We start from the raw sequence: 18,202 nt of genomic DNA, 5'->3' as shown, positions 1-18,202 counted from the left end.
CCCGTGTCCCCTGCATCGGCAGGCGGATTCTCAACCACTGCGCCACCAGGGAAGCCCTGGGGCCATGTTTTTTAAGAGATGGAATAAAAAGCTTTTTCAATTGGCATTTTTTAAAACCTCAAAACATTTTGCAGCTGTTTTAATAAATGTTGGACACCTCTATAGGTTTTATGTTTTCTCTTAAAATGCACATCAGAATAGATGTTTGTAGGAGGCCTACATCAGTCGTTCCTGTTTGAGCAGCCTACCCTTATTTGCATTAAATACCAGTTGTTTCTTCCCGTTGTTCACTTCAAATAACTTGTAACCTAGTTAAGTGGCAAAAAAGTAGCATGCCTTATCTTTGGGTAATTAGGAGAGAGAAAACAGAACATGGTCATTTACATCTTAAGTGTATGATTTGTTATGAAAGCTAGCCACCTCTTTCCCTTTTAGGTTCACAGTCATGTGGGAGGTGAATTCTGAATTTGTAGACACACAATAAGCAGTATCTAACTGTAACTTACATCTTCTGTTCCTAGGAATTAAGGAACTTAAAAATTTAAAACCACACATTGAAACAATGTATTTATTTACTATGGCTACTGTAACAAAGTACCATAAACTGAGAGGCTTAAACAATGGAAATCTGTTGTCTCCCAGTTCTAGAGGCCATAGAAGTCCAAGATCAAGGCCATGCTCCCTCTGAAGGTACTAGGGAAGGATCTGTTTCTGGTTTCTTTCCCAGCTTCTGCTAGTTCCTTGTGGCAGCATGACTCCGATCTTCACATGGCAGTCTCTCTGTGTGTGTGTCTGTCTCTGTGTCCAAATGTCCAGATTTTATAATGACACCATTCATACTGGATTGGGGCTCATCCTCATGACCTCACCTTAACTAATTACATCTGCAACGACCTTGTTTCGAGATAAGGTCACATTCTGAGGTACTGGAGGGTTAGGACTTCAACATATGAATTTGGGGTGACATTCGTAGCAGGCAGCATGATGTGGGGAACAGAGCTAACGCCCAGGAGTTGGAGACCAGCCAGCCGTGGTGCACCCCAAGTATTTGACATGCAATGCAGATGACTTTTTAAAACCTCCCTCTCTATAGGACAGAATTATTTTCAGTTAGCAATCAGGAAATGAAATGAATAAGAATAATTTTCATTTCTGGAAAAGAAACCCAGGCAGTGATGTTTTCTTTTATTCAACTAGAATTCATTTTGAATTTTTGGAGATAAGTCAGAACTCACTGTATGTTTCACTGTTCTAAATTTTGAATGCAAATATAAACTCCAAGTGGCTACAGAGGGTGTTGGAATTGAAGGAAGCATTCTGTTTTGTGATTGGTTGTTTTAAATTTCATGTCACTCTTCTGTCTCTTGTCTTTATAATTGCTCATTTCAAGTCTGCTGCAGAAGCTCAGGCATATGTAATACCAGAGGCTGGAAGACACTTACTGCTGGAAGCCAGCCTCAAAGCTGCTGTTGCAACAACACATGCACCTGAACTTCGGTGTGACAGGTGGGCCGTATAACCAGGAGTTCTCAGAATTAGCTTCCATAGAATCCCACATTTATTGTAGCTAAGTAGTATTTTTTTTTTTTAGTTTACCTATATATTATTGAAATTGAGCAGGAACTACAACAAAAAGATTTTTGAGAGGAGGAGTGTTTTATCACTGACATCCATTCATGGCAATAATAATGTAAGAAAAACTATGACTTTTTAGTTGGTTTTGCTACTGTTTTTGAATCTTCTGCAGGGAATGCACTTCCTCATTACCTGCAAGCTGGGCTAACCAAACTCCCTACTCCTTGTAGGTCCCTGCAGTGGCAGCCTGACCCTGACTAGCTGTGGGAACTTGGATGAGTCACATTAAACGATTCTGCACCCAATTCTAATGTGTGTGTGCTTTTCCCACACCACTAAGGAATTCTCTAACACCAGCTGGCTGTCCTACAATTCGACATAATTCTGACACTATCCATCGTACCTGAAGATAACCTCAGACCCCACAGGTTAAGGGCTCAGTCCTACAAGACTGCTCTCCCCCCAACTTCAGACACCGGTGGCAGGTTGTCACCTGTGCTTCAGACCTACCAGCTATAGATGGGAGGTTCCAATGACCCCCTTTTGGGGTTCAATTAATTTGCTAAAGCAGCTCACAGAACTGAAATATTTTGCTTGTTCTAGATCACTGGTTTATCATAAAAGACTATAACTCAGGAATAGGCAGATGGAAGAGGTGCATTGTACAAGGTATGGGGAAAGGTTCACCCTCTTCCCAAATCTCTGCCTGTTCGCCAACCCAGAAGCTCTTCAGACCTCTCCTTTAGGGCTTTAATGGGACTTCATTACATCGCTGTGATGGGTTAAATCATTGCTATTGGTGATTGATTCAACCTGTAGCCCATTTCCCAATCCCTAGGTGCTTTCCTAAAGTCACCTCATTAAATAGCAGAAGACACTTTTGTAACTCTCACCACTTAGGAGATTCCAAGTTTTTAGGAGATCTGTCCCAGGAACAGGACAAACACCAAATACGTATTTCTTACTGTAAATCATGATATCACACACATCTCTCATTCTTAGTTCCTGGGCGAATGGGCCAAGGCAGTGGTCATTTTATCTTTTTTTGTTTGTTTGTTTTTGAAAGCCATAGTTCTTCAAATAAAAATTCTACAGTACACCATAGATTTAAAAGAGATGGCTGGCTTCCCTGGCGGTGCAGTGGTTGAGAATCCACCTGCCAGTGCAGGGGACACGGGTTCGAGCCCTGGTCCAGGAAGACCCCATGTGCCGCGGAGCAGCTAAGCCCTTGCACCACAACTACTGAGCCTGTGCACCACAACTACTGAAGCTCGCACCCCTAGAACCTGTGCTCCACAGCAAGAGAAGCCACTGCAGTGAGAAGCCCGTGCACCGCAACAAAGAGTAGCCCTGCTTGCTGCAACGAGAGAAAGCCCGCGTGCAGCAACAAAGACTCAGTGCAGCCAAAAATAAAATAAATAAATTTATTTAAAAAAAAAAAGAGACGGCTGAACTACTGAGCCCCTCTGCCCCAGGGGCTCTTCTAAGGACACTGCCAAGGGGCACCTTTGGGACACCACATGACCTGTCAGCGTAGGGGGCTGGATGGGGTAGAGGGCAGGAGCCAGGCAGCTCCAAGGACCTTCTTCCTCCCAGGTAAACAGAGGGCAAAAGGCATTTCATATAAAGTCAGAGACCCGGATTCTAGGTGACAGTGAGGAATTCTCTTGTAAGGGTGAACCCACGCTTACCAGTAGTGACCTCCATTTTATGCCCCTCCCCCTTGCTCAGTTTCCTCAGAGGTCAGACCTTGAGTGGAGACATCCGAGGATGTCGAGGGCATCCTGGCTGGGCACACGCCCATACTAGCTCCAACACAAAGCTAACCGTGTGTCTCTTAGTTATACATCTCCTCAGCTATAAATTGGATTAATTATCTCTTCTCCAACTTACCCCATGGTGATGCTCTTAGGTACAATTAAGGCACTGAGTGTTGTGACTAAGCATAGACTTTCAATAAGGAATTTTATCCCATGTACCTCCTATATGCCCTTGGGCAGAGAACTTAACCTCTCAACGTCAGTTTCCTCATCTGTAAAATGGGGATAACAGTTTGACCCTCAGCAAATGAAATAAAATAGTACATGCCAAGCTCTCAGCTCAGTGACTGATACACAGAATGTGAAGTCAGCTACCTTTAAACACTTACCACCATCATCCCAGGAAAACACTGGAAGCTTTGGAAGCTCTGTAAGTATTCTCGTAAATCCTTAAACCTATCAGATCTGTAGAAACTTAGACACTTCTGTTAACTGACCTGTCCAAAAATCTGAAAGCCAGAACAGATAGAATCGCTGGCCATCTGTAGGAAACTCTGGAGATCGTTCAAACCAAACGTGTTTCCAAGGGACATATAAAATATTAACCATGTGTTTGCAGTATGATCTTGGTGCAAAACTTTGGGTGTGAATTCAGCTGTCTGGGAAGAGTTTGTAATCTAAGTTGTGTCCTCCAAGCTGACTTTAACTACAGCAGGGGAGACAGTAATGAAGTATCAGCTGTGCCCTTCATCCCTTCAATTTCTGGGACCCAGAATTTGTGAAGATGTTAATGTTCAAATGGACCGAGAAGTAAGACTGTGACCAGGCATAGACATTCATGAAACCATGACAGTGTCTTTTTTTTTTTGGCTGCTTTGGGTATTTGTTGCTGCACTTGGGCTTTCTCTAGTTGTGGCGAGCAGGGACTACGCTTCGTTGCGATGCGCGGGCTTCTCATTGCGGTGGCTTCTCTTGTTGCAGAGCACGGGCTCTAGGCACGTGGGCTTCAGTACTTGTGGCTCGTGGGGTCTAGAGCGCAGCCTCGATAGTTGCGGCGCACGGGCTTAGCTGCTCCGCAGCATGTGGGATCTTCCTGGACCAGGGGTCGAACCCGTGTCCCTTGCATTGGCAGGCGGATTCTTAACCACTCTGCCACCAGGGAAGTCCCCATGACAGTGTCTTGAAAAGATACCAAGTAGGTGCCCTGATCATCCTTGATGTATCAATCATACGTACTGTCTATTTAAACCTTGAAACATATTTACAGATGAATATTTGGAAAATATAAAACATCTTTACATATAAAAAGGTACCACAAGGGAGTTTGTATTTTCAGTTGAGGCCACAGACCTTTCGGATGTCTATTATGATGGGATGAGGAACAACTAACATTTTAAATCATTTTGTCACTGGACCTCTGTCCAGGGCTCTTGAGATCTGTTGTTTTTATTGCGTGAAGCCCGGAAGTTTAGTGAAGGTCGATAGTTTGGGGTCTCCATTGGCACAGAGGGCTGTAAGGGAAAAAATGGGCCCAGACTAGATTTCATGGCATTTCATGATCCTTAGGAGAAAATTGGGATCTTATATTGGCTAATGCACCGGGAAGGTGTGTTGATACGAAAGATAAAAAGGTAGGTTTCATCTCTCCTGCCTTGACATGCAAACCATCCCTTTTCAGGGCTCAGACCACCTCGGGATGAAAGCAACCTGCTTTCGCTCTTGCTTTTGGTTTTGTAATCATTTGCAAAGAGATAGGATTGATAGTAAGAAAGCGTGGGTGGGCATGGTCCTGATACCCTGACACATCTTTTCTCTCCCTTTAAACAGCTCTGTGACAAATCTTAAGAGATTTGGGGGCAAACACACCTTGTTGAAATCTCATTCTGTGACCCTGGAGGAGTCACCTAACCTCTACAAAGCCTGCAAAAAAAGATAACACCTGCTTTTTAGGTATGTTGTGAGGATTTCATGAAATGAGCCCAGCACATAAGTGACTGCTGAACGGTCTTCAGATGTAAGGGTGGGTAGGTATTATCAATTGTTGATTACTTTAGAAGAAAAACACACAGTGGGTTTCTTCTTCCAGAGCAAAAATGCTTTTCCAAAACACACATGTATGTGTTATTTACAAAGCTGCAGTAATAGGACACAATTATGATTTCTGTCTTTCCCCCAATTTAATGTTGTATTTAAAGCATTTCGTATGTTTCTAGGACTGTCATTTTTAATGGATACTCTAAGATAATAATTTATAAAACCATTATCCTGATGGACTTTCAGATGGTTTCTATTCCTGCTTTATACAGCTGACGACAACAATCCAAAATTTTTCTGTGAATAGAGTTATTTTACTTGTTGAATTGTTTCTGTTGGAAATGTTTCTATAAATGAGATTATTGGGTCACATGTTATAAATATCTTTAGTGTTATTGGGACATAAAGTGTTGCTATATTGTTTTCCATTGGAATGTACCAATTTCAATGTCAGCAGCAGGAGGCCTGTGTGTGTGTGTGTGTGTGAGTGTGTGTGTGAGAGAGAGAGAGAGAGAGGGAATTCACTCAGCTTTACAACTGCCCAGCACTAGATTGAATATTGTTAACTTAATAGGCATAAAATGGTGTCTTACGTTTTCATCAGTTTGCCCCTCTTTGATTGCTAGTAAGAGTAATCTTTTCCTGTGTGTGTTCCCATTTACTTGTTACATCAGGCCTTTTTCTTTCCTTTTATTCAAACAAGCAGTTCCTATTGAATCTGAATGGGGAATACAAAGTGTCTCTTTGTAGAATGAAAAGTTTAAGATTTATATTCAGTTCTGCAAGATTCTGCTGATTCCTATATCCTGTAGTGTAACCTTTCTGTTAATTGCATCCATCCATCAATAGGCCGGTGACTCTTCAAACATTAAAATTAATTCAACTCGACAGACTAACTTTTTATTTCACCTTGGAGGTTTGGCTTCCAGGCAACTGTCAGATATAAAGCCCCAATGATCTTATATTATTTAAGCACGAATAGAAGTGAAAAACCTAATCACAGAGGCAATAGTAATGAAGTTAAAATGGGACCATTGTCCCTAACAAGTAAGGATGACGCCTGAATGTAAAAATAACAATGTTTTTGTCCTGGTAACTTTCAGTATTTATTATCAAAACACACTGTGGATTGAAGCTGTGCTCCAAAGTCAACCTGTGGGGAATTCTGGCATTATTATCCTGCAGGAATCCATTCTAGTCTTCTGTTTATTTTTCTTAGTTTTCCAGACAAAAGAATGGCAGCCCCACCCAATCTTAATTTGAAACACATTTTTCTAGTTGCCACCACCCTGTTTCGGGCCTGTGTTCCTTCTGGCAGCGGCTACGTTCACACGCTGAGCACTATTGCTGAATGTGGCCACAGAGGTAATAGGGCCGAACTGCTTGGCTTTACCGGTGACAGGCGTGCCTGGGAGATTCTCAGTGTCCACTGTGACCCCTGGATGGTCTCCCTGCCTGGCTCTCACCTTCCTGGCCACCCACACTCCCTCCGCTATCAGATTCATCCTGCTGAAGCACCGGGCAGATCGGATGTCTTTCCTTGCAGATACGTTCAGTGCTTCTGTCCACTGCCTGGAATAAAGCCTTGTCAGGTCCTCGTAGGCGGGGGAAGATGACTCCAACCAGCCTTTCATGAGCGCTGCCCCGATCCCCCCTAAATCTTTCAGCCGGGCAGGTGCCTTATATTTACTTTCCTGCCGCTGTTTTCACTCTACCTGTTCCTCATTCCTGAAAATGTCTCTCCCATCCATGCAGCGTTCTTGCTCCCCTCTGTGATTCCCACACACATTGCCCAGCTCATAACAGCTAGGAAATGATTATTGATTTCCATACACTCTAATGTGACATAAAGGGAGAAGCTTTTTTTTTTTTTTTTTTTGCGGTACACGGGCCTCTCACTGTTGTGGCCTCTCCCGTTGTGGAGCACAGGCTCCGGACGCGCAGGCTCAGCGGCCATGGCTCACGGGCCTAGCCGCTCCACGGCATGTGGGATCTTCCCGGACCGGGGCACGAACCCGTGTCCCCTGCATCGGCAGGCGGACTCTCAACCACTGCGCCACCAGAGAAGCCCAAGGGAGAAGCTTTTAAAATTTTACAACTCATCCGTGAAGGAGAGACCTGTCTGTAGACCCCAGAGTTGGCTTTAGTTTGTCACATTCTCCATTTCCTTTGCTTACGTTTTTCTTGTGACGTAGGAGGCTCTAAGTTGGTCTGTAGACAAGGAAAGCACTTGCCACTTGCAGTCGGGGAGCGGGCTCTGTTGCTTCCTGGATGGAGCTTGAATTCCACTCTGAAGCCCCGGTGTGTGTACTGCACCACACCTAGCACAGAGCCGGGGATGCGGTAAGGGGGCCTGCATCCAATCTATGTTACTGCTTAGGAGCTAAATAAACTTGGGAGGGTTCCTCAACCACCTTAGTTTTCTCATTGGTAAAATGGCAATGATAGCACCTGGCCACCTGTCTCAGAATAATTCCACGACAATTGTGAGAGGGGATGTATGTGAAAATACTTAGGAGTGAACGGTAAGGGGCAACCTGGCGGTAGCAGGAAGCAGTCATCATTCCTAGGATGTGCTGGGGAGCCCATGACAGAGTTGGGATGACAGTATCACCAAGAAATCCTTTAAGTTTTATCAGGAGAATGGAAAAAACCGCCCTTCTCGAGAGGTCAAAGTTTTGAGGTTTCCCCTGCACCTTTTTAAATGGTAGCCGTCAGAGGTGTGTGATGTGAACTGGAGGTCGGTCTTCCTTTGTGGCAAAGGGCTCTGGGTGGACTTTCACAGGAACAGAGGATAAAGCTGTGGACCCAGAGAAGCCTTTTCTATCATGAGTAAAGGCCCTGGCTGAATTGTCCCTACAACGGTGATATTAATGGTCCCTCAGTTTTGTGTTAGTTATCCCAGGCTTCTAGGTTTTCTAGGCTTCAGTTTGGGAGGAAATAAAAATTATAACCCCATTTGTCCTAGGAACAGGAACTGTATTGTTTCTAGAACAGTATAAAATTTGAATTTAATCTAGATCTTAGGTAGGTTTTTTTTTTTTTACATCTTTATTGGAGTATAATTGCTTTACAATGGTGTGTTAGTTTCTGCTTTATAACAAAGTGAATCAGTTATACATATACATATGTTCCCATATCTCTTCCCTCTTGCGTCTCCCTCCCACCCTCCCTATCGCACCCCTCTAGGTGGTCACAAAGCACCGAGCTGATCTCCCTGTGCTATGCGGCTGCTTTAGGTAGGTTTTATTACTGTTGGTTCATGAGTTTTTTTGGTCTAATTACAACGGTCATCCAGCTTATCAGATTTTACTCTCAAGAGTATTGAGCAACTAACACAACATTGTAAATCAACTATACTCCAATAAAAAAAATTAATTAAAAAAAAAAAGAGTGTTGAGCAGATTCCAAACGGTATGTGGCATGTGTCTGGACTGACTAGGATAATAGAGATTTCTGCTGCCTCTTGGATGGGACTCTTCTTTGGAATTACTTGGAAATAATACCAGCCATATTAGGTGTCTTACCATAGAATTCTTATTATTTGTGATTAATGATATGTGTATTAGTTATTTATTGCTGCACAACAAATTACTCCAAAACGTAGAGCAACACGTATGTTGTCTTACAGTTTCTGTGGATCAGGAATCTGACCACTGCCTAACTGATTCCTCTGCTTCAGGGTCTCTCACGAGCCTGCAGTTAAGGTGTCAGCACAGGCTGGGGTCTCATCTGAAGGCTGGACTGAGAAAGGGTCCACTTCCCGGTTCCTGTGGTTGTTGCCAAAATTCCTTTCCTTTTTTTTTAAATTCAAAAAATGTGCTTATTTGTTCTGGTTTTTTGAGATATAATTGACCTATAACATTGCATTAGTTTAAGGTATACAACGGAATGATTTGATGTATGTATATATTGTGAAATGATTACTACAGCAAGTTTAGTTAATATCCATCATCTCACATGGTTACAGTTTTTTTTGTGTGATGAGAGCTTCCAAGATCTACTCTCTTAGCAACTTTCAACTATACAATACAGTATTGTTAGCTATAGTCACGATGCTGTACGTGTACAAAATTCATTTCCTTAATGGTTGTTGGACTGAGGACCCCAGTTGCTTGCTGGCTATTGGCCAGATGCCCACTCAGTTTCTTTCCATATGAGCCTCTCCGTAGGACAGCTGCTTCATCAAAGCCAGGAAGGGGTGAGGGGACGAGAGCTGGCTGGCAACAAGGAAGTCATAGCCTCTTATAATCTAATCACGCACAAGACACCCCATTCTGTTGGTTAAAAGCAAGGCATTATATATGTATAGCTGATTCACTTTGCTATAAAGCAGAAAGTAGCACACCATTGTAAAGCAATTATACTCCAATAAAGATGTTTAAAAAAAAAAAAAAAAAGCAAGGCATTATGTCCAGTCCATTCTCACGGGGAGGGGATTACACAAGAGCATGAACACCAGGTGGTGGGATCATTGGAGGCATCTTAGATTCTGCCTGCCAGAGTTGTAATTTATTTATTTATCTATTTTTATTTTTTGGCTGTGCTGGGTCTTTGTCACGGCACGCAGGCTTCTCTGTAGTTGTGGCACACGGGCTTCTCTAGTTGTGGTGTGCGGGCTCCAGAGTGCATGGGCTCAGTAGTTGCAGCATGGGGGCTCTCTAGTTGTGGCACGCGGGCTCTCTAGTTGTGGCACACGGGCTTCATTGCCCTGCAGCACGTGGGATCTTAGTTCCCCAACCAGGGATTGAACCTGCATCCCCTGTATTGGAAGGCAGGTTCTTACCCACTGGACCACTAGGGAAGTCCCCCAGAGTTGTAATTTATTATATTTAGTATGAAACATATAACTAAAACATGCATAGATAGCATAGAGCATATAGAAATATAATACACAAATTTATTATATCGTGAGATATGTTAAATACTTTGCATTATCTATAATAATAATAAAAATAGGCAAATGAAATGAGGAAAATTCCATTTCAGAAATACCCTTTCTTGTTGAGGACTTTAAAGAGCCATAAAAAAGATGATGAAGAATGAACAAAAATGAATATTGTGAATCTTACTTCCTGCTTAGGCTGGAGTCATCCCGGACATGAATCAGTTTATACCCCAGGGATATCATCGATCGGGGACTCTTGGCCTTCCCCAGCCTCTGAGTTGTGTTATGTGTACAGATCAGACCCTAGCAGTGGCAGAACTCAACTTTTTTCGTTCCTCCTTTCCCTTCATTTGAATGTAGAAACCTTGTGATAGCAACAAAAGTTTGTGCTTTCATTACTTCTGACTTCAGAGTTTTCTTGCAAAGGCAGAAAGGTATTTCTTTGTGCCTGGGTTTCCCTCTCTCTCCTTCAGACCCCCTCCTCCACAAAGGGAACAGAGAATTTCTTGAATTCATTCAGTTCACAAGCATTTCAGAGCCAATTATCTAAAGATGGCAAGTGATAGATGTTAGTGGTTCAGATTTGGAAATCCTGCCGTTTACCCCTCCTGTCTTCTGGGGATGATAACCAAGAGGGCTGAATACTGCAGAAGGCAGGATGGGAAATAAGGCATCTTCCTCCTCCGCCCTTTTTTTAACAGATGAGAAAAATGAGCTTCCAAAATGGTAATAAAGTGGTGAACGGTAGAGCCGTGGTTTGAATCCAGACCTATGTTCTTTCCAATTAATCATGCTGCTTTTCAGCCTGACCAGGAGCTGAGGACATTTTCCTAAGATCATGTGACCAGAAGAATCCTTGAATGCTAAATCACATTGATGACTTTTTAAAAATCCTGATAAATCTTTTGCTTCCTTGCTCTAATATTTATTCACATTTATATCCAATGTCGAGATTATAAGCACATGGATTAATGATGAAATACTGCATTGAACTGGGTATTGGCAGATGCGTGACCACAGCTTCCTCACAGGAAACGGGAGATGATGGTGTGCTGTTACCTCAGGTGTTTGGAATTGCGTGTCTTTTCTAGTTAAACAGCTATGCAGCAGTTGAAATAGTACCATTCCCAATCAATAGGGCAACTGTACGATTTAGGGACATTTCCCCACCACTACACCTGGTGGTTTATTTCACATTCCCAAAGCATGCATGATTTATCCGGGTCAATAATGATTTTATGTGACCGTGGGCATTTGATATTGACCACTTCTTTTGTTGCTGTCTCTTATTATCTTTTCTTTTAGTTTAGGGGTCAACAGACTTTTTTTCTGTGAAGGGCCAGATGGTAAATATTTTAGCCTCTGAAGCCATCCGGTGTCTATCACAGCTATTCAACTCTTCTGTTGTGCAAAATCAGCCATAAACAATACATAAAGGAAAGAGCAAGGATGTGTTCTAATAAAACTTTAGTTACAAAAACAGATGGTTGGCCAAATCTGGCCCTCAGGCTATAAGTTGCTGACTCCTGTCTAGACTGTAAGTCTCCAAAGGACAGAGTCAAAAGTGCCTCCTGTGTGGTTTCTGGAGAGGCCTCTCTCCTTGGCCGCCGTCTTGCAGCATCCCCATATGGCCTTTCCTCTGTGCACGTGCAGAAAGAGAGAGCTCTTGGGTGGTTTATCCTCTTCTTATAAGGATGTGAGACCCGTTGGATTGGGGCCCCACCCGTATAACATTATTTAACCTCAGTCACCTCTTTAAAGGCCCTATCTTCAAACACAGTCGCATTGAGGGTTAGGGCTTCAATCTTTGAATTTTAGGGGGAGGCAGTTCAGTCCATAACCCATAGGAAGGGTCTAAGCAGGAGAGTGGCATGACTCTGGTGGCCGGGTGGAAGTGGATTGTGGGAAGTCCTGTTAGACTCCACCTGCAGCATTTCAGGAGAGAGATGGTGGTGCCTGCATTAGGGTGGTGGCTGTGGAGATGGAGAGGAAGAAATGGGTTGGAGGAATGTGTTTGGGGAGAAATGACAGGCCTTGCTGTGTCCTGGGGCTGTCACACATAATTTACTTACCCGTATCCCTCAATAACTTGGATGATGGTTTGGTTCCCAGTGCCTCCGGTAGCAGTCTGCACCGAGCAGGTGCTCAGTGGAGGTTGAATAAATGCACAGGTGTCTGTGACGTGCTGGAGTGATGGGAAGAGACATTACAAAGTTTCCAAATCCATGTATGTAGTGCCTGCTTTACAGAGATCATGGTTTAGACCTGGAAAGCTGCTTTATGTCACCTAGGGCTTCCAAGAAATGATTTCTAGCTAACTTTTCTTTGGTAGCCTAAGATGGCAGAGCTAAACTATTCCATGAGTGTCTGCATTACACTCACATATGTACAGCAAAGAACTTCCTGCTCAGCTTAGAGGTCCCCACCCAGCCTTCCAAGTCAGCCGCCCAGATCTGGCCTGTGGCAGGTGTTCGGCTGCTGAGTTGCTTGGTTGTGCAGTGGTCTGCTTTCTTTGGATCCCGTGCTTGTGGTTGTAAATCTCTTCCTTTTTGTTTGTCTCCTCCTTCAACCTCGAAGGACTGGATTCCATCTTCCATCTTTTTTTTTTGTTTTTTTTTTTGGTCACACCATGTGGCTTGTGGGATTTTAGTTCCCTGACCAGAGATTGAACCCAGGCCCTCTGTAGTGAGAGCACGGAGTCCTAACCACTGGACCGCCAGGGAATTTCCTGGATCCAATTTTTAAAAAATTAATTAATTTATTTATTTTTGGCTGCGTTGGGTCTTCGTTGCTGCGTGTGGGCTTTCTCTAGTTGCAGCGAGCAGGGGCTACTCTTCGTTGTGGTGTGCGGGCTTCTCATTGAGGTGGCTTCTCTTGTTGTGGAGCACGGGCTCTAGGTGCATGGGCTCAGTAGTTGTGGCTCACGGGCTCTAGAGCGCAGGCTCAGTAGTTGTGGCGCACGGGCTTAGTTGCTCCATGGTATGTGGGATCTTCCCGGACCAGGGCTCGAACCCCTGTCCCCTGCATTGGCAGGTGGATTCTTAACCACTGCCACCAGAGAAGTCCCCCTGGGTCCGACTTTAACATGGGAAATAAGCACGGAGAGGCTTGGCAATAATGATAACGAAATGATCACTTACAAAATGTTTCTACAGAATGCACTTAATGCCACTGACCTGGATACTTAAAAATGGTTAAAATGGTAAATTTAGTTGTGTATATGTACTACAGTAAAGAAACTTTCTCTATGATGCTTTCAGACTTTTCAATATTTTCTATGCCCCTGTAATGGAGAGATTAGAGACTAAGTCTGCCACTTACTAGCTGAGCCTCAGTCTCCTTATCTGAAAGATGGGTAGATAACATCTCCTTCTCAGGGTTTTCCTGCTTGACAGATAGTAGGTGCTCAATAAATGGTCACCACTTTTATTATGTTTGTTCTGAAAAATTTCTGGTGAAAGTCTGCCTTTGAGAGTTTGGGAATTTTTTAAGGAGTATATTAAAATATTAGCTAAAGCATAAAACCACAAGTAGGACCAATTAAACGCATGTAAATTCCCAAGAAATAGTCATTTACTAACCCGCAGAAAATTGGGAGAGAGGAAAAATGTTTTACTTGGCAACTAAAGGTTTTAACTGTGAATACGCCTGTGCTTAAGTATAACCATATTTTGTAATACTCTAATATTTTACTTCGCAGTGAGGGGCACATGCATTTCAGAAGTGATTTTTGGAGATGGAAAAGGCAACAGGGATAGATTCCCCACACTGTTCCATTTGTTATTGTAAAACACAGTTTTTCTAATTACGGAAATAATTGTTAACAATAACAGCGACTGACGTTTGAGTACTTTCTAGGCTAAATACCAAATCGAGCACTTTCCATACATCATCTCACTGAGAATCATGCACGGCAGTTGTTGAAATTTGGGGAAATGAATAAATGTCTGCGAATAACTGGGACTATTCTGTACATGTGGATTGTTAACTCGCCTTTCAACTAAATGTGTTTGGGTTTTTGCAATGTCATTAAAAACTTGTCCCACCGTGATCTAAATTGTTTTGCGCTGTCCCATTGTGTGAAGATGCCACAATTTATTTACACAGTTGCTAATCATTGGATATCCACGTTGCTTCTGGGTTTTGTTTTAAATAATATTGGACAAATTCCTCACATAAGTATTTGAACATTTCCTAGATGTACACCTATGGTTATAAAAATTTAGATGTTCAAGATGCTAGATTTGGTATAAAGCATGCAGCCAGCGAAATGGTTCCACTCAAGGCAACTAACACTTGATGAAAATATCTAACGAACTGTAACATAAACGTAGAATATAAAAGATGTCTCCTTGGAAAGCAATTGCTCTTGCTTCAAAATTTCAGTCATTATTGTACAAGTTATCCAGCGTTGCAAAGGTTTGGTTTTCTCCTCTATAGAGTACAAATAACAATACCACCTTCACTAGGGTGGTATAGGACATTTCAAGGAGCCAATGTTTATAAAGCATTTCATGCGGAGCCCCGCACGCAGTTAACACTAAATAAATGTGAGCTGCCTTTATTAATGATAATGAGGACATGTAGGTATGAAGCTTATGTAAATAATGCCAGGCTGTATGTCTGTCCTCACAAAGCCTGGGGTATTAGTGTAAATATTTTCCTAATATAAATATAACTGAGGTTGTACTTGGCACTTAGAAAGTGTCACTTTATACAGTGGTGTATACACAAACACAAATTTTAAATATAGGGAGTGGGTGGTGGCAGTTAGGCAGTAGGCTAGGATGTGCTTTCAAGAAGTCATTAGTAAAGTTTGAGGACCTAAGCTTGTATTTAAATGCATCACAGAGTAAAAGCTCAGAATATTAGCGTTGGCAGAAAGCAGATATCTTAGGACAGTGGTTTTCAAACTTTGCCAGCAATCCACAATTTCCAAAAGAAATTCATTTCCATTAAGACCCACGATGCAAATAAATGTATATACGTGTCTGTTTTGTAAAACTGTTCCCCAAACAGTACTAACTCTTTTCATGCGTGCTGTACTCTGATATTTTAAAATCTGTTTCACTTTATTTTAATGTTGGTTGTGAACCAATTAAATTAATTTTGCTAGGTAGAGACCCACGATTTGAAACACAACCTTAAAGCCTGTATACCCTTAAAAAAAGAAAGTTTGCAGCTACATTACAGTTGTAAATTCTCACCCAAGCATTTAATCAATAATGAATGGTTTTGTTGTTATTTGCATGATAATTTGAACTTTGGGGTCATTATTCAGGCATATTTCCATGTTAGTAAGTCAGGTTCTGTTAAAAGCGTCGTAACCGGGGCTTTCCTGGTGGCGCAGTGGTTGAGAATCCGCCTGCCGATGCGGGGGACATGGGTTCGTGCCCCGGTCCGGGAAGATCCCACATGCCACGGAGCGACTGGGCCCGTGAGCCATGGCTGCTGAGCCTGCGCGTCCGGAGCCTGTGCTCCGCAACGGGAGAGGCCACGACACCGAGAGGCCCGCATACCACACACACACACACACAAAAGCGTTGTAACCGAATGCAGGCAGAATTCAACCAAAAACTGGGTATGAGCCATGTTTCACTCTGGTTTCCCTATCTTTTAAACCAGGTAGTTCCAATTTGCCAGCAGAATGAATACAAAAAGAGACTCAGAAACGACATTTGAGGAGGATTCTCAGCCTAATGACGAAGTGGTCCCTTACAGTGATGATGAAACAGAAGATGAACTTGAAGACCAGGGGCCTGCGGTGGAACCAGAGCAGAATCGAGTTAACAGAGAAGCAGAGGAAAACCGGGAGCCATTCAAAAAAGGTAACACGCTGGGACCTGGCAATGAGGTACTTGTCCGTCCTCACAAGGGCAGTGGCAACAGGTGCAAAGGACAGATGGTCCAGGAGGCATCTTCCTTCTCTTAGCTGCAGATGAAACTTGAAGCGCTTGGAAAAGTACACATTGTCCTCGGTGTGGTAGGACTGGTGGACCATAGCTGACAAGTTCTGCAGAGGAAATAGAAGGTCTTGCTTCGTGCCTATACATTTAGAAGGAAGCTGAGTGTGAAAGAATTTGCTTGTTACCACACCCAAGAACCTTGGAGTCACCATACCTTTGGTTCAGTCATTTGTGAATATAAAAGGGTTTTGACTCTCCAGTTAAAAAAAAAAAAAATTATGGGTCTCCGCTCGCCACGGATGCAGCAAACTGTGCTCCCTGCCTAGAATCAGGGCAGCTTCAAGGCAGGGTCTAGACCACGGATTGGCAAACGTTTTCTGTCAGGGGCCAGGTAGTAAATATTTCAGGCTTCGTGAGTCATACAGTCTCTGTCAGAACTACTCAGCGTTACTGATGTTTCTTGAAAATGGCCATAGACAGTCTGTCATTTAGGGTAACAGAACGTAGCTGACTTGTATGATTTTGCTTTTTCCCTTGTGGCTTTTCTTTTTCATTCCCTGCTGGTTCTCCCACCCCAGCAAACACGGGTGTTCTTTTTTTCCTTTGCTCCATGAGGAAGCTGATCCTTTTCTCTTTAGACCCCAGATCTGCTTCAGATTTCAGGTTGAAAATGTTTTCCTCCACGGTCCCTTGCATTCCAGCTAAATAACTTCAGTTTCCCATTCACAGAAATCTCCAGGAAATTGTTCTATTTCTGACTCTCCACATACACCTCTCCCCAGCCTCAATCAGAATAATCTCTGGTTTTATCTGGTTTCCCCAGAGCCTCTGTCATTGCCGATCTGCCCTTCCAGGCCTGCCAGAAGCCTGCTTTCCTTATGTCACTCCCTGCCCGTCTCTCCCTCCAGGATTCTGCTGCCTGTTAAGCTGGGGTTTTTTTCCCCCAACAGGTTTCACCTGTAGAAAAAGTGACGAAGCGTGAAATCCTACTTATGTAATGATTCTTCCTGCTCTCTGGTCAGATGGTGCCTGTCTCCTGCTCTTCTGTGTAGGGACGTGCATGTGCCACAAGGGCCCCCTGCCACCGCAGGCTTCAAAACCTGGGAAGGCCACTGTCTCAAGTCTATTGTTTTCCCATCCTCAGCTTTCCATATCAAACATTTAGAATTATCGGATCTTACTGTGGATTTCTGGCTGTAATTTTCAGCTATTGAGTATAAGTGCTCTCTGCCTTGACGCAGAAAGCACTACAATCACGGTAATGGAGCTACCGTGCAATGGAATCACTGCCAATCTGAACAGGAATGTGGCGTCTGTCATAACACGTCCAGACTGGATATCGTTCAGGCTGAAGTAGCCTGACGAGTTAGCACGGGGAGTTCTAGCTGATCGCCGAAATAGTAATAATGTGTTTCTTCCTCATTCCTTCTCCCACTGTGCTTCTAAGTTTCATATCTCTACCGTATGTGGGTATCTGATGAGCTGACACTGCAGTTCTCTAGGGGTGAACTTTGCTGTTGGTGCTTGGTGCCATGTTATCAGATGTGTGGTCCGGGACAAGGCCAAGGGATGGGGTTGGGTGCCTTTGGAAATGTCAGAGGGGCACGTAGTGGGCAGAAACTCCCACCTCTGTTTTTTTCCACCTCTGCCTTCACATGCGGCTGCCCTGGGCACTCTCTGATCGTTCAGTTCACAGGTCATGTTTCTTGTAGATTTCTACCCCCAGAGCACAGGCATTGAGGGAGCTCGGACTTCTTCAGAGTCTTTTCCAGTGGTGGTTTATATTTCTAGGGGAATTTGGTGGTTTTCAAAAACCCTTGTCAAGTGACTTTGCCTGTGACTTTAAAAAACATTATTATCGGGCTTCCCTGGTGGCGCAGGGGTTGAGAGTCCGCCTGCCGATGCAGGGGACACGGGTTCGTGCCCCGGTCCGGGAAGATCCCACGTGCCGCGGAGCGGCTGGGCCCATGAGCCATGGCCGCTGAGCCTGCGCGTCCGGAGCCTGTGCTCCGCAGCGGGAGAGGCCACGACAGTGAGAG

At 43.6% G+C, this 18,202-nt stretch overlaps 1 protein-coding gene across 3 annotated transcripts in view; it reads left to right on the top strand.

Moving 5' to 3' along the window:
- The window catches only part of ATP8B1 (ATPase phospholipid transporting 8B1), a 112,828-nt gene that overhangs the window by 34,835 nt on the left and 59,791 nt on the right, over nt 1-18,202 (top strand). For 2 of the 3 annotated variants that reach the window (XM_089895236.1, XM_089895237.1), the window contains one exon: nt 15,883-16,085. In XM_089895236.1, the coding sequence (XP_089751362.1) occupies nt 15,905-16,085 (181 nt within the window). In that variant the 5' untranslated portion in view covers nt 15,883-15,904. Of the gene's footprint in view, nt 1-5,162; nt 5,286-15,882; nt 16,086-18,202 lie in introns of all 3 variants that reach the window. The other variant, XM_030762026.2, reaches the window with a different exon arrangement.

Source organism: Delphinapterus leucas, chromosome 14 (genome assembly GCF_059928025.1).
Source record: "Delphinapterus leucas isolate spDelLeu-1000000601 "Yukka" chromosome 14, BTC_Dleu_Yukka2, whole genome shotgun sequence".
NCBI classification, from domain to species: Eukaryota; Metazoa; Chordata; class Mammalia; order Artiodactyla; family Monodontidae; genus Delphinapterus; species Delphinapterus leucas.
The sequence above is the reverse complement of the archived record's forward strand: the minus strand, read 5'-3'. Positions and strand labels throughout refer to the sequence as shown.